The 14,963-nt window shown below is 36.4% G+C and overlaps 1 protein-coding gene and 1 pseudogene across 1 annotated transcript; one reads left to right on the top strand and one right to left on the bottom strand.

The window, feature by feature from the left end:
• Positions 1-123: 123 nt before the first annotated feature.
• Positions 124-7,109, top strand: LOC133693544 (uncharacterized). Its single transcript, XM_062114775.1, has 16 exons — positions 124-643; positions 741-802; positions 896-963; positions 2,108-2,229; positions 2,536-2,641; positions 2,767-2,818; positions 3,399-3,516; positions 3,618-3,648; positions 3,749-3,772; positions 3,942-4,066; positions 4,604-4,685; positions 5,038-5,160; positions 5,292-5,345; positions 5,470-5,539; positions 6,136-6,169; positions 6,494-7,109. Exons 1-16 carry the CDS (start codon positions 445-447, stop codon positions 6,841-6,843), a joined length of 1,620 nt encoding a protein of 539 aa, XP_061970759.1. The 5' UTR covers positions 124-444; the 3' UTR covers positions 6,844-7,109.
• Positions 7,110-9,719: 2,610 nt separating this feature from the next.
• Positions 9,720-11,535, bottom strand: LOC133694223 (cytochrome P450 83B1-like; annotated as a pseudogene).
• Between the last annotated feature and the right edge of the window lie 3,428 nt (positions 11,536-14,963).

The raw sequence follows: 14,963 nt of genomic DNA, 5'->3' as shown, positions 1-14,963 counted from the left end.
AAAAAAAAGTATTATCCTCTTATTTTTTTTTGTACAAAGATAAGGGAAATTTTAAAATAGCGGGAGTAAGAAAGAGAGAGAGAGAAGATACAAATTGTATAAAACAAAGGGAAACAAAATCCAACCGTCTCCCCCATACCATACTTTACTTCCTTTAATAATAAATAAAAAGTAGCTCTTCCTGGAAGAGCCAAACAATCCCTTTTTTATTCCTCTATTCTCTAATTTCTCAGGTTTCCATTTTGAAAATTAGGGTTCTCTTACCTTGCTCTCCTTTCACTGTAAAATCTCTAAACCCTGACGCCCCCGATCTCTCCTACTAGCCGTTACTCCCTCTTTCCCGCCAATTTTACTTCATCTCAGCCGTTCACCACTCTCCATCTAAAACACTAACCGTTAGATCTGCGCCTTTTTTCTACCAGCTTCTTTTCAATCTCGCCGGAAATGTCGGCTGTTGAAGCTGAGAAGAAGGCTGCAGAGGAGACGAAGGTAGAAGAGAAAGGAGGGGAGCTGTTGTTCTGTGGCGCCTCCTGTTGGAGTGTTGTTGGTCGCAAGAAAGGTGCACAGGAAGGCAACTTGGTCTCCCCTACTCGGCTACGTCCTCTTGTTGGTGTCGATATCCGCGTCGTTGCCTCAGGTTCCGGTGAGTTCCATTTCCCCAATTGCCTAGTTACACGTGTATAGCACAACTAAATTGGCACTTCTGATTGGTTATTTTATTACGTCACCTTTTGGTGTAGCGTCGTGTCACTGTGTGGCATTGGATGTTGAGGGGCGTTGCTACACATGGGGACGCAATGAGGCACGAACTCAACTCATCTCTAAAGCTGTTTGGTAAATTTAGCTAGTCTATGTTAATATCAGTCAATTAATGGAGCTTAGCTTGTGTTTACAGAGGGGGCAACTAGGTCACGGAGACACGATTCAGCGCGATAGACCAACAGTCGTTTCTGAACTTTCCAAGTAAGTTGCTGGAGCCATTGCTATTATATTTGATTGGCTTATTGTAATACACATGTAGATAGGAGTGTTGTTTTGGATCTTTAGGTGGACTTCTAACCTGTATTGCATTTGAAGTAACTGGGGAAAGGATGAGCTTTGAAATTGATAAAGTTTGTATGGATTTCTTAGGTTTCCGTATGATTAGGTGTTTGATCAGCATCAATAAAATTATATTTAGGAGTTTTATGGTCATTGGCAGAGTTACCAGGCACTACAGAAGCAGATATGACTTTTTGTTGGGAGTGAGATTGGAAAATTTCTGAGTTCTAACGAAAAGTTTAGGCTGAGTCCTCATTTCTTTGGTGTTGGGTGCGGTCTGGTCTGAAAATGTGACATCACCGAGCAGGAAGTGCTTCCAGACCTTGATCTGTAGCATTTCTTTGTCAAAATGATGACATGTAATTTTCAAGGGAGCATGCAAATTGTTATGAGTGTATAGACTGGTCATATGCTTGTTTGTCATTTCTATGATGTGTTTGTACCTGGTTCACAATAAGAAATCTCTTAAGAATGTTTGTCAATGCAAAATAATTTTTACCATACGTAGGGAAATACCAGGATACACCTCTTTATGTAAAATTTACAGTTTAGAAGAAAGGCTTGAAGATTTGTGTGAACCTGTTATAGCATGAGGGAATGGTTAGTGCTATTTTGGAAGAGTTTTCTTAACTTTTATTTTTAACTCTATAGCAAGTTATCAAGATATTGACCAGTGGAAGATGTCACTGGAAAATTATCTCTGTCCCACTCATTGATTCATTTTTGTGACTTCTGAATGAGGTTGTGTGATTGGGAATAGGTGATTATTGTGAGAAGAGTTGTTCTTTAAAGAAATTTGTCATTCTACCTTGCACCAATTCAGAACTTGTCTGAATCGAGTACCTTGCTCTAGTGACCTGGTTGGCAGTTTTGTGTCTTCCTGGATTTCCTTCTTTCTAATATATTTTTTTTCTCCTTTATAAAAAATGAATCAGGTCTGATGTTTTGAAACTAGGTGATTATTGTGAGAAGAGTTTATCTAGAAAGAATTGTAGAAATTTCTGTTTTGCTAACTAAAGAAATGTTGATAAATATTTCTACTAACCCTTGTTGGTTTTCTCCGAAGGTATAAACTTATTAGAGCTGGAGCTGGTAGGAGCCATTCAGTAGTGGTTACTGAAGATGGTTTATCTCTTGCATTTGGCTGGAATAAACATGGGCAGCTGGGCTCTGGCTCAGCAAGAAATGGTAAATCCATCTTCTAGATCATGTTGAATGGAATTTCAAGGGTTTGATACTTTGGATAGGATGTTTGCATTTTAAAATCATTCTGATATTCTCATTGAAGGGTGTGAAATATTTTTTTCTTTTCTTGACTAGCTTTGGATTGTTGCATTTTCAAAAAGAGCTTAAAAAAGGAATGCTGTTAATATAAGTTGCATGTTTTTATTAAAAGATGTTAATTGGATGTAGAGTGTTTGTTGTATGTCTCCTGACGTGTCCAATTTCAGATATCAACCTTCTAGTTCATTCTTTTGCTCTACTTCTTTGTAGAAATTGAGTCATCTCCTGTTCGCTGTCTTGTGTCTGATGTCAAAACTACTGCTTGTGGCGCTGACTTCACAGTGTGGCTATCCTCTGTTGAAGGAGCTTCTATATTGTATGGTTTGTGGATGTGTTTGAGTTCTATTTTTCTTGGTTGTACAGCTGAGCAACTTCATTGCTAATTGTTATCATTTTACTCAGATTACTTACTGATTTGCACAATGTTCTTTTGGTATCTAGATCTGCAGGCCTTCCACAGTATGGTCAACTTGGACATGGAACGGACAAAGAGGTACGTTTGAAGCAGATCTTTCTTTTATTTTCTGAGCATTTCATTAATGTTGAATCATCCTAGATACACTGTTGCAGCTACATTCTGTGGCTTTGTGTGCTAAGCTCAACAGCAACAATAAAGTATAGAACAGATTTATATGGCCCCTTTTGTGTATGTTATTTGTACTGGCATCAGGCTTGGGTACCCAGGGTAATAATAAAGGTGCATGGTACCGTCTGATAGTTAATTTAGATGTCAAATCATCCAACTTGTTTGCATTGCCAATCAGTTTCTACTATTGAATATCCTAAGCCTTTTCAAATCACTTTGCTGTGTCCAGTTTCTCATATTCTGAGATGGCACCACAGCAGTCCAAGCATTGCAAATATATTTATTCTTGTCCTTTACATTAAGAGGCACATCTGATTGATGTAGGTCGTTTTTGAGGCTTTTAAATGTTTTAGGAGTGTACAAAATATCTGGAATCTAGTTCATCTCTTTGTAAATTAAGTAACTTGTGCTTGTCAGGTAGCTACACTTTGTCATGTCATTACTTGTTTCCAGTTACAGATTTTAATGTGACTTTGGGTGCTTGCAGTACAATACAAAAGACAGTTCAGTCAGGCTGGCATATGAAGCCCAACCTCGCCCTAGAGCGATAGCTTCTCTTGCTGGGGAAACCATTGTGAAAGTTGCATGTGGAACAAATCATACAGGTTATTGTCTAACAGATTCTCTCTCCTGCCTCTCAATTTTCATCACACCCTCGTTGACATGCTTTTGTTTGTTGATTGACCAATTCATTATGGGAATTCAGTGGCTGTGGATTCAAATGGTTATGTTTACACGTAAGTACGTTCCTGCTCGATCCACTTTATACACTTTGTTTTATTCCCATGTATCTAAAATTCACTTATATTTGCAAATTGTTTCTGTTGGTATGTTTAGGTGGGGCTTCGGAGGTTATGGAAGGTTTGTACTCTGTGCTTGACATTGGTCTCTTTGAGTCATACTGTTGTGGACAACTGAAGCATTTTGGGCTTGGATAAATTAAAGATTTTGAAATCTTGTACATGGTAACATGGTATCTTGCTTCTTTTCTATTTCAAAATTCATGTAATTCCATGATTTTGCCTTGTAGGCTTGGACATAGAGAGCAGAAGGATGAGTGGGTCCCTCGGCGCGTGGACATCTTCACAAAGCATAATGTTTTGCCTCCTGGTGCAGTTATTTCTGCTGGTTCTGTGAGTTCTGCTTGTACTGCAGGTATTATATGTTAGTGACTGGCATGTTATACTGATTTTTTTTTTGAGGGATGCTAGAAACCATAGGTTGGACCAACTAGAGGACCCAACAATTTTATTTGTGGAACATAACGTACCTCAGACAAGTAGAAACAGAATTGTCAAAAAGGCCCTAAATTTCTTCTTTTCTTGGATTGCATCACTTCCTGGTTATGATTGTTATTCAGACTAAATGCCATCCCAAAATATGGTGCTCACAAAGTTTCTCAAAGTTAGAAGATGGATTCATGATCTAGGAAATGACAATGAGCATCACTGTTGAATGTAGATGCTTTTCAGATGACTTGATGCATTGTTTATATCATTCATGACTTAGATGGGAAGTTTTAGAATGGCTTCCAGATGATATCTAGGTTTATATATTATTCAGAGGACATGATTTACAATATAATTTTATACCCTGTCAAGCTTTTCAAACTAGCCATTGGCTGGCTCTGGTTCAGCCTTGTTGTATTAGTAAATTTTCTTTCCAAATATATGACCCTGTTCCAATTTCCAGGAGGTGGACAGTTGTATATGTGGGGCAAAATAAAAAATACCGGTGATGACTGGATGTATCCTAAACCTCTCATGGATTTAAGGTTCTTCCTGATGCCATTTTTATATTACTGTCATCTTTTTCACTTTTGATTTAGTAGTGTTTAATTGTTTTGTTTTGTCATTGAAGCCCTACTTTCTCTTATGAATCCTTTTCTGCTATTATGTAAAGACATTGATGTTCTGTGTTCTAATTATGTTTGATTTAGCAATGCCTGCACAATAATATAATTATTGATACTAATGTTGGTTAACTTGTGAATTGCCTCTGTGTATTGGAATATTTGATATTAATGGCTTATACAAAGTTTGAGATTCCTTCATTTCTTCAATAAAATGGTTTTAATGTGCAAGTAAAAAATAAATATCCAATTTTTGGGGTCTTTTTGCATACAGTGGTTGGAATTTACGTTGCATGGATTCAGGAAACATGCATCATTTTGTTGGTGCTGATAACTCCTGCATAAGTTGGGGGTATGCTCTGAATGGAGAACTGGGATATGGCCCTAATGGTCAAAAGTATGTATTTTTTAACACTCGGCATTTCTGCAGTCCTTTATTTTATCTCTACTTTTCACTTCTTGTTCATTTCTGCACGTCAGGTCTTCTTTATCCTTACTTTTTACTTTTTGTTTATTTCTGCACTTCAGGTCTTCGGCAGTGCCCAAGAAGGTAGATATTCTGGAGGGCATGCATGTTATTGGGTGAGCAGCTACTAGTACTAGTATTATTGTTATTATATTTATTTAATTAAAATTTATGCATCGATAACAATAAATGCTACAATTGTTCGTTTGGACTTAACAACGAGAGCTCTTCCCTTTCTAGTGTTGCATGTGGCACGGGCCATTCCATGGTCATAGTTGACAGGACGAATGTTGGTGATGGACTTGATCAGGTAATAAGTTTAGAATTGGTCTTCCTGGGATTGCAAGCCAAGTGCTCTTTCTGTGCCATTAGGTTCAGTTGCTGGTTTCTTATTTTTTGTTTGATGGTGTTGTTTTGCTCATACTCATGTCATCAATAAAATAAAGCAACTATATGGTTGCAACAAAAGTCTACTTATTGTTAACTTTTGGTGTTTTCTCAAAAAAAAATAAAAAAAATGGTGGAAAGTGGAAACAAGATATATGTTATGGAATTACACCCTGCTCATGTTGGTCGGCAATTTTCCTTTTAGGAAGATAACGCAGTTCATGTGATTGACACTGCAGGCTTATGTTCAAAATACTGAGGATCCATATTAAATCTTTCAAAATATGGATCCTCAGAATTGTCCATGGAATTCCCAGTCATGAATCCTTGGCAGTGACAAATGACTCGTTTTAAAGTCCCTCTGTATTTTGTTGGATATTACGTGGTTCTTTAGATATGGCATTATCAAAGTTGGTTTGTGGGTGTATATCTGTGTATACGTGTGCGTGTGCGTGTGCGTGCTGTTTGATTTATGCTAATTACATGAATACTCATGTGTAACACTTGTGGTCTTAACAGCTTGATGTCTATGATGGCAAAGCTTCTGATGAAGGTATGCTAAACGTTAAATGTACAATTCATTGATTTATTTTCTCATTGGCAAATTCCTCTACCCCTTTCTCAAAATAAATAAATAATACCTTTGCATCTGCTAGGAGCAAACATGCATAAGTAGTTTTGGCAACCAGATTTCTGCCTTGTTTACCATGGGCTAAACATAGTTATGGGCAATTTCTACGTTGCCTCAATGATTGAGACATCTTTGATCTCTTTGTTCTGATAAGCAAAAGGCTTATACCAGAAGACACCAATGAGGGTATGACTCATCAGTGATGAGAAGTTGAATTTGACCTGTTTATTTATTATTATTCTGCAGGTAGTGGGGAGCCTGGGAGTAAAGACCATGTTAAGCAAAGTGGGAAAAAGGGAGCTGCTAAAGCTACTGATAACTCCAGAAAGAGGAAGTCAAAGGATGCATCAGAATCTGAAGAAGAGAATAGCAATGATGAAAGTGACGCCAGTGATGATCAAGTCAATGGCCAGACAGAAAAGAAGAGCAGACGTGGTGGAAAGGTTTCTGGTATGGGTCAAAGTAGAGGTGGAAAAAAATCTTCATCTGCTGGAAAGAGTACTGGACGCGGGCAGGGCCGCCCTCCATCGGCAAATAAAAGCACAAATTCTTCTCTAGAAAAAACTGGTAAGAGAGGAAGGCCACGCAAGTCATAACTAACAATTCCCAGGTTCCAATAAGAAATTTTGTTCTCTCAATGTAGAGAATTGTACCATCGCATACGTTAACTGCTGTAATTTGCGTTCATTTTTAATTGCTTTATATTTTCAATCTTCAATTGCCTCCACATTTTTTCTGTTTTCTTCACGGAAACAATTTTTATGGGCTGGCTCTTGATGGCTTGGAGGCCTAGGAGAATTGTATGATTTCAGTGGCAGCTTGTATCAAATTTTTTGATATAGAATGAAATTCCTCTTCATCAGATTGCTAGAGTTATTGATGTTAGTATATGGGAACTTCTAGCATTGATTTCTTTCAGTTGGTCTCCATTTACATTTCTGGAAAGGCTGTTCAATGCAGTAGTACTACAACTGCTAACCTTTTGGGTTTGTGCATTACTCTTTGTTTATCGCTGATTCCTCGAGGGGCAGCCAAAAGAAGTGCTGTTAGCTCGCCATGGTAACTTGTTGTCTGAACTTTCGTAGAGAATGTCCTGTCGCACGAAGTCAGTATCTTGGTCAGTTAAATTCCCACTGCAAACAGAGCTTTTGCACATCTTTCCAGTGGGCCAACTGGTTCTCTAATCCAAGTAAAAGGAGAGCGTGAGATTCCCTTGTTCGGGAATGCAGCCAACCGCTGTTGGCCGCACCCAAAGCATCAAGCGGTTGGCCGTAAGTCCAAACGGCTTCTGAGATGAAACTCAAACCGCAATGCTTTCAATTTTCAATTGTTTTACCAAGAATCATTATGCATAAAAATCTGGGTCGGTCATCGTATTGGAGTCCATTTTTTATTCCAGTTACTATAGCTAAACTGAAATTGAGCGAATAGAAGTAAATATTCGTCTTCGGTATTTCAAATTTTATAGTAGAAACGCCAATATTTCATTGATCACCCACTAGTTCCTTTATGTCCATGGACTCTAGGCGGAAGAGCAAATGGTGTTAGCTCACCTGCATGTCATTTCAAGTCAGTAGAACTGTCCAGGAATCTATCGTACGGGTTCTTCCAAGCTTCATGGCCACTTCCAATAAGCCCGCGCATTAACATAAGAGTCATAGACTATGGTCTTGGGCCTCTTGGCTGGTGTTTCGTACCGACCTATTTTGCCCTTTTCGGAATTCTCTCTTGGGAGACTCGTAATGGCACTTTTGGTTGCAATCTCTGGGTGTCGTTAACAGAAGATTTTAGATAAAGCAATTTACTGGAAGGGTGGCCTCTCAGGCTGGCTCAACCATAGTTTAAAACCTGGATTATGCTGTGCGTTCTTTATTACAGTAATCAACAAGCTGATATTGAACAAAAGGAAATATCTAATTATGAGCTTTGATTCCTGTATGTAACATTTCCCATCACACAAATGCCTTAAGGCACAAGGCAGAGAGCATCCCTCATGCGAGGAACAAGACCGAGGAGCACATCATCAATGTCCCAGATGGCATTTCCCAGTCAAATTTATGAAGAAGATTGGCAAGTGAGAGCTCCACAGTGGCAAGTCCTTTAAATATTCCAGGACAAATTCTTCGACAAGCGCCAAATGGTATTAGCTCAAAATCATTATGTAGTGTTTGTTTTTGTAGTTAAACATACTTTTTAAATGTTATGTTAAAAAAAGTATTAAATTAATAATTTTTAGTCTTTATTTCTACTGATCGAGGTCAGCATGCTTTATCTGATATGAAAATGTGTATATATTGCCATACATCGTAGACGTACCAAAGTTATATTTGGCCCTGCAAGGATAAAGTTGGATGACGGCAGTAATCCTTAACCACATGCCAATTCTGTTACGGCAAAACATTTATATACTTGAAACCGATGCTAGATGAGAGGCTTAGTCATATTTTACTTTGTATTTTAAAAATATTATTTTAAAATTAAAATTAATTTTTTCTTTTAAATTAATATTTTTTTAGTATTTTTAAATTATTTTAATGCATTGATATCAAAAATAATTTTTTAAAAATAAAAAATATATTATTTTGATGTATTTTCAAATAAAAATTATTTTAAAAAACAACCACAATCATAATCATACTCTCAAACACTCTAGCTAGGCGTCAATCAAAACATGATGGCTTGTGCTAAGAATTTAGTCTAAACCACAAATTTAATTTAGTGCCATAATACATGGTTGCTAAACCAATTAAATTTAGTGTCATAATGCATGGTTACTAAACCGATATAACTTGGCTGGTCAACTCTTATTGAGTTAATTTTTATTTTAAATTGTTTTAGATATTAATTTGGTCAAACTTGAATAATTTGATGGATTCTTTCAGTTAAATTTAAGTAAAACTTAGGTTAACTCCAAGAAATAAATAAATAAATTTAAAATAATATCGTTTTTATTGAAAACAATCAATCCAGATTTACCTAGTGACTGACTTAATGACTCAACAACTCGAGTTCTAAATCACATTAAACTAGAATTGATATTAATATCTGTGATAAATTTCAACCAAGTACGTGCACGCCTATTTCCGAAATACTGCAATACCATGACAGGAAGAGAGATTTCAGTGCCTTGGGCAAATCTGTGACCTGTTCCATTGTTGAGTTAGAATAATTTTATGTGTGGCCACATTCTGCATTTCGGCCAGGTTTACTGACCCCTGAGTGAAATACCAGGATCATTCTCATATACAAATCAGAATTTATCAACCTATGACAGAGTGTCTTGTATTGTCAACTAAGAATTGTATGACCAGTAATTTTTTTGGCTTGAATAATCTCTTGATGGCATTTCATGAAACTTACAACCTTATCAACGTACAGTCCATGTATTATTTATAAATTATAACTAGCTATACGAAGATATAATGGTGAAACTTAGTAACGGTATAATAGATGAAAAAAAGAAGCAGCAAGATACGAAGATATGCTGATCATGATCACATACTTTCAGCTAGGAGAAATTGGTGAAACTTAGTCTTTCAACAGTTGGCCTGGGATTCAAGTTCTAGCTAGCTATAACGGCGAGGGAAACTACCCCTGTTTGTGTGGATAAAACGAGACAGATTGATATGGCTCCGTATAGTACATTACAACATCAAACACTTGATATATGAAATAGTTCCTAGGCATAAGGCATAAATCGTTTTTCTTGTGCGTGCTGAGACCCGGCAGAACGTCCATGTCTATGTCTTCAGCTTTCAATCCTTGCGGCATTTCCCAGTCAAAGTTGTAAAGAAGATTAGCAAGTGCAAGCTCCACAGTCACAGCTCCCATATGTATCCCTGGACAGCCTCTTCGACCGGTACCAAATGGTATCAGTTTATAATCTTGTCCTTTAAAGTCTACAGACTTGCCAAAGAATCTTTCAGGATAGAACTCTTCTGGGATTTCCCACGCTTCAGGATCCCTTCTAATTGCCCACGCATTCACAAAAACTAGAGTTCTAGCTGGTAAATCATACCCATCTATGTTGCAATTTTGTATTGTTTCTCGTGGGAGTAGCAATGGAGCCACTGGATGCAATCTCCATGTCTCTTTCACCACTGCCTTCAGATATGGTAATCTTAAGAGATCGTATTCTTTCACGAGTTTTCTGTCACCAACTAAATTTCTAACTTCTTGAACTTTGTTCATCACTCTAGGTTCCTTCATTAGAGCTGTCATGGCCCACTCCAAGATGCCTACACTTGTGTCTGTACCAGCAACGAATATGTTCTGCCAACAAAAAGAAGAAGGTCTACATATATAAGAAGCGATGCATATCTTTTCCACGGAAGAAAACTAAAGAATCTCTAGTGAAAGCTATACATGACAAAAACAAAATGAATTGAGAAACTTATTGATGACCATTAGCACTGCTTTGATGTGATCCCGAGTAAGATCAAATGCAAATGAGCGTTCCTTTATCAGGCGAAGTAACACCTCAATGATGTCCTCTTTCTCAGGTTTGGTTCTCTTTGGATCCAGGTGCTCGTCAATTATTTCTTGGTAGAAAACATATAATTCGCTGAAATTCTTTTCCAGGCGAGCCATCAATCCAGTGAGTTTATCAATCCATCCCATGAAAGGAAGATAATCCGAAACAAAAAGACTAGCCGCCATGGCCTGTGCTTCATTAAGAAGGTTATGAAATTTACTTCTTTCACTACCTTGATCCTCATAACTCTTCCCAATGGCAACTCTACAATTAATTATGGAGCTTGTAAGGGCAGTCACTGCTTCACTCAAATTGGCAGTCCTGGAAGCATCGGCTGCTTTCCTTATTTTTTGAATCATACAAGAAACCTCATTTTCACGAATGGAATGAAAAGATTGAACTCGTTTCAAGTTAAAGAGTTGAAGAACACAAATCTTCCCCATCTCCCTCCAATAATCACCGTATGGTGTAAAAGCCAAGTCTAGGCCGTTATAAGACAATTTTTGCTGGCCATGTAATTAAGGAAGGCCTACCAGAGACCTCCAGATCATGCTTTCCCATAACCTCTTTGGCCATTTTAGCTGAAGAAACTACCAGAGTTGGCACAAAACCTAGTCTCAAGGACATGAGCGGCCCATATTTGTGCGAGGTAATGGTGAGGGGGTGATTTGCACAGTACAAATTGATGCAAGTTACCGATTAAAGGAAGTCCATAGGGACCAGGCGGAAGAAGAATTTATCTTTTGGTTCTGTAAGTTTGGAGAAGAAACAAGACGAAGATAAAGAAAGCTCCAAGGAAGAAAAACATTGCCATCGTGGTCTATAGCTTCGTGGATGTAGCAGTTTATGGCTTTCCTTTCATTTACACATTAAGTTTTAAGAGAGAATCCATTTTTCTTATCTCCTCTTCTGCTATCTACTACCCGCTATAATAAATTTATTGTCCTATTTCTATTCACGATGAGCTTAATTGTGAGGAAAAAGGCTGTCTGGCCGCTTCCTTAATTAGGTGTGTGTTGCATCATGCATGCACAAGTCGATCTCTAGCTAGTTGTCCAAGGAGTGCCACGTTTTGTAGATCTCAGCTCTTGCGGACACATGCTACCGATCGATACTTTGATCATTCTAGGATAATGGCTTCCGATTTTATCAATTCGATTTGCATTGCAAATGGGATAGAGAAGAAGACTACCAAGTCTAAATTGATAAGAAAGATGATGGCCTGTAAATTGGCATGTAGGAGAGCGACGAGGAAGACTGCGGTTGTGGGCGTGATAGATAAGCTCAATTTCAAGGTTTCCACAACAAGCTTGGCCAACTTTCGTTGCTCATGTCTACGCAGGGGTGGATGTGTTATATCAAAATGCTCCCCATTTCCGAGAGGGTTAGATTTATTTACAAAATTTGTTTGCTGACCAAAAAGATGAATATATTCAAATATCTTCGGCAAGGCAGGGGAGATATCACATCAGGGCGAAATTGCTTGAATTAAATTATGATATTTGATTTTACCATCCTTTGTGCGAAAGGAACAGATTACATAGAACATCCTTTGTGCGAAAGGATGAAGAGTAACATAAACAAAAAACAAAGCTTGTTTTCTATCGTTATTGGTATACAAAAAACTTCACTTTGGTACCTTAATTCTTAATATTTTTATATTTTCTCTATTTTGTTTTAGATTTTTTATGTTTCGATCTTAAACTTCTTTTTTTCTACGTTTTAGTTGTTAGGTATTTAAAAAAAAGAAGAGAAATTCATTGAAAAAAAAAAGAAAAAGGATTTGACCAATAACATTCTAGTCATCAAAAAATCAATCTTAACGCTAATAATATTTTTTAAAATGAGTTCAATGAAGATGAGTGTTGCTCTTTGAATATGTTAAAATAAATAAATTGAAACCCGTCAAGTTTTTATTAATTCCGTTGGGTTCTCCTATTTTTTTTTTATATATAGGTGTTTCTGGGTGAAAAATAAGTTAAAATTAAGGTTTTATAATCCAAAACTTAAGATTCTAGCTAGCAATCATCAGATGTGAATAAAAAAGATAAATAACCATAGGCGATAAGTCGTTTTCCCAAGTAAATGACATGTTTTATTATCACTGTTTTAAGAAAAGAAAGAAGTATGCATGCGCTCTTGGACTTTTATCTTTTTAGCCAAGCATGCGTCTTCCAAGCCTAGCAGCTTGATACTTTTTTAATTAGGTTTTTAATTAATATCCATTTTTTATTTTTTTAATTATTCAATTTAATTATTTTTTAAATAGTAATAAATCTTTTGGAAGGTTTCTATAATTTCATAATACTTCTAATATATTATTGTGATTTATGTTAGATTTTTGTTCTTATTAGATTTAAGATAGATCATTTATTTATTTTTTCGAATCTATGAGAGCAAGAATCGTATTTAATTAGCAACCATGAAGAAAATATATAATATGAAAAGGATATTCAAAGTAAAGTATTTGCTTGTAAAGTCGAGCCATGTGGAAAGCTGCGAGGAAGCATCCGTTGCTCTCGATTCCAGCCACCCTACCCCCACCATGCTTGTTGCCATGGATTTAAAACTTCGTGATGGTTGTTAAATTGATTAAGTTTTGGATTTATTTTGTAATAATTACAATTTCGAGTTTTTAAGATAAAAAAGTCATTAACTTCAGAATTTTTAAAATTAATGAGATGCATTTAAATTAGTCTAAAAATTCACATTAATTATATGTATAAAAAAACTTGACGACCCTAAGCAATAGCAAGACACCCAAATTGGACCCATTTTTCGCACACAATTACAACAAAACTTGTGTCCAAATCAGAAACAGACATGCCATGGGAGCTGGGACTGTGAAGAGGGGTCGCGGAAATCGTCGAGTCGCTGCTATTTAGGCCCAGCCCAGATAAGCCTGTGGGCCAGAAAATGTTTGAGTTAAAGATCATAGTGGTTATTACACGGAGTCAGTCAAATTAAGGAAGGACTGGATGATTGATTATCATTCAATTTTCTCTCCATGTTTTCAATTTATCATTCATGGCTCGATTTTATGAAAGGGTCTAGAAATAATTTGTTAAAATAAAATAATTTAAATGTGGATGGATAGTTCACCTCAAACCAATACAAAATAGAACATGTTGAACATGAAAACCCAGAAAAAATTGAATCTCTCGTTGGTTCTTGTCTTAAAAAAATATATAAAATAAATATGTATTTATAATAATTTTGGAATGAATTTCAATATTTTTAAAATAGAAACAACATGTAGACACGTTCTGCTTATACTAATTGTCTCCTCTCACACGATATCCAAATACTACGCTAAGGACACTCATTATTTTTTCTAAGTTTTTTTTTCCCCGTAAGACATCTAAACACACTAAATGATGATTCATGGCTCTACAACAATGATGGATTCATGGCTCTAAAAAATTGCTTGTCAACGATGGTCTGCGGTTTTATAATGAAATTACACTATGTTTAATTATTGCCTGCAACAAGCCAATGCTCAATGATCGAGCAAGGGAAAGAAACATTTTATCTCATTATCATCATCCCTGTCAGGGTCTTACCATGTGAGGGGCTCCACAAGACAATCCTTTAAAGAAAGAAAGTCTGAATGGTGGGCGGTCATGTGCTGTTGTACCTAAATTGCCAGTTTGATTGCTGAAATAATTTTTCATTTAGGTGTGCGAAGGCAATCCTTTGCTTTAAATGGGATTCAAATCTCAACAGAAATCTTCGATTGTAGATGAAAATGGTGTTGTGCTATTAAAATATGGCCATTAATTTAGTAGGTGTGATTGATTTCTTTCTTTATTGATCGCTACTTATAGCATGAAAGGAGACCACACAACTTCTAAACAACATATATATATATATACACACACACCAACAATGTTATTAAACTTGATTTAACTTGGTGATCTAACCCAAAGTTAGAGTTACTAATAGAACGAGTTAACCCGAATCAATCTAAAATAATATTTTTTAAAAAAAAAACCAAACTAAATATTACTTAATTTTGATCGGGTTACAAGTTGTTTCGTAGGGTGGATTGAATTTGATCATTTTAACTCACACTCGATTTAATATAAAACTTAACTTACATTAAGTCATGAATCGACAAGTCATAATATCACTAATATTTACAAGGCTATAAAAAGCCTTAACAAATAAAACATTGAGATTGGTAGGTTTGACTACCTTGTCATGTATATCAAATGTTTGAACCAAAAGTTTTTATATGAT

Source organism: Populus nigra, chromosome 5, assembly GCF_951802175.1.
Source record: "Populus nigra chromosome 5, ddPopNigr1.1, whole genome shotgun sequence".
Classification (NCBI taxonomy): Eukaryota; Viridiplantae; Streptophyta; class Magnoliopsida; order Malpighiales; family Salicaceae; genus Populus; species Populus nigra.
This window is presented reverse-complemented; position numbering and strand designations above follow the sequence as displayed.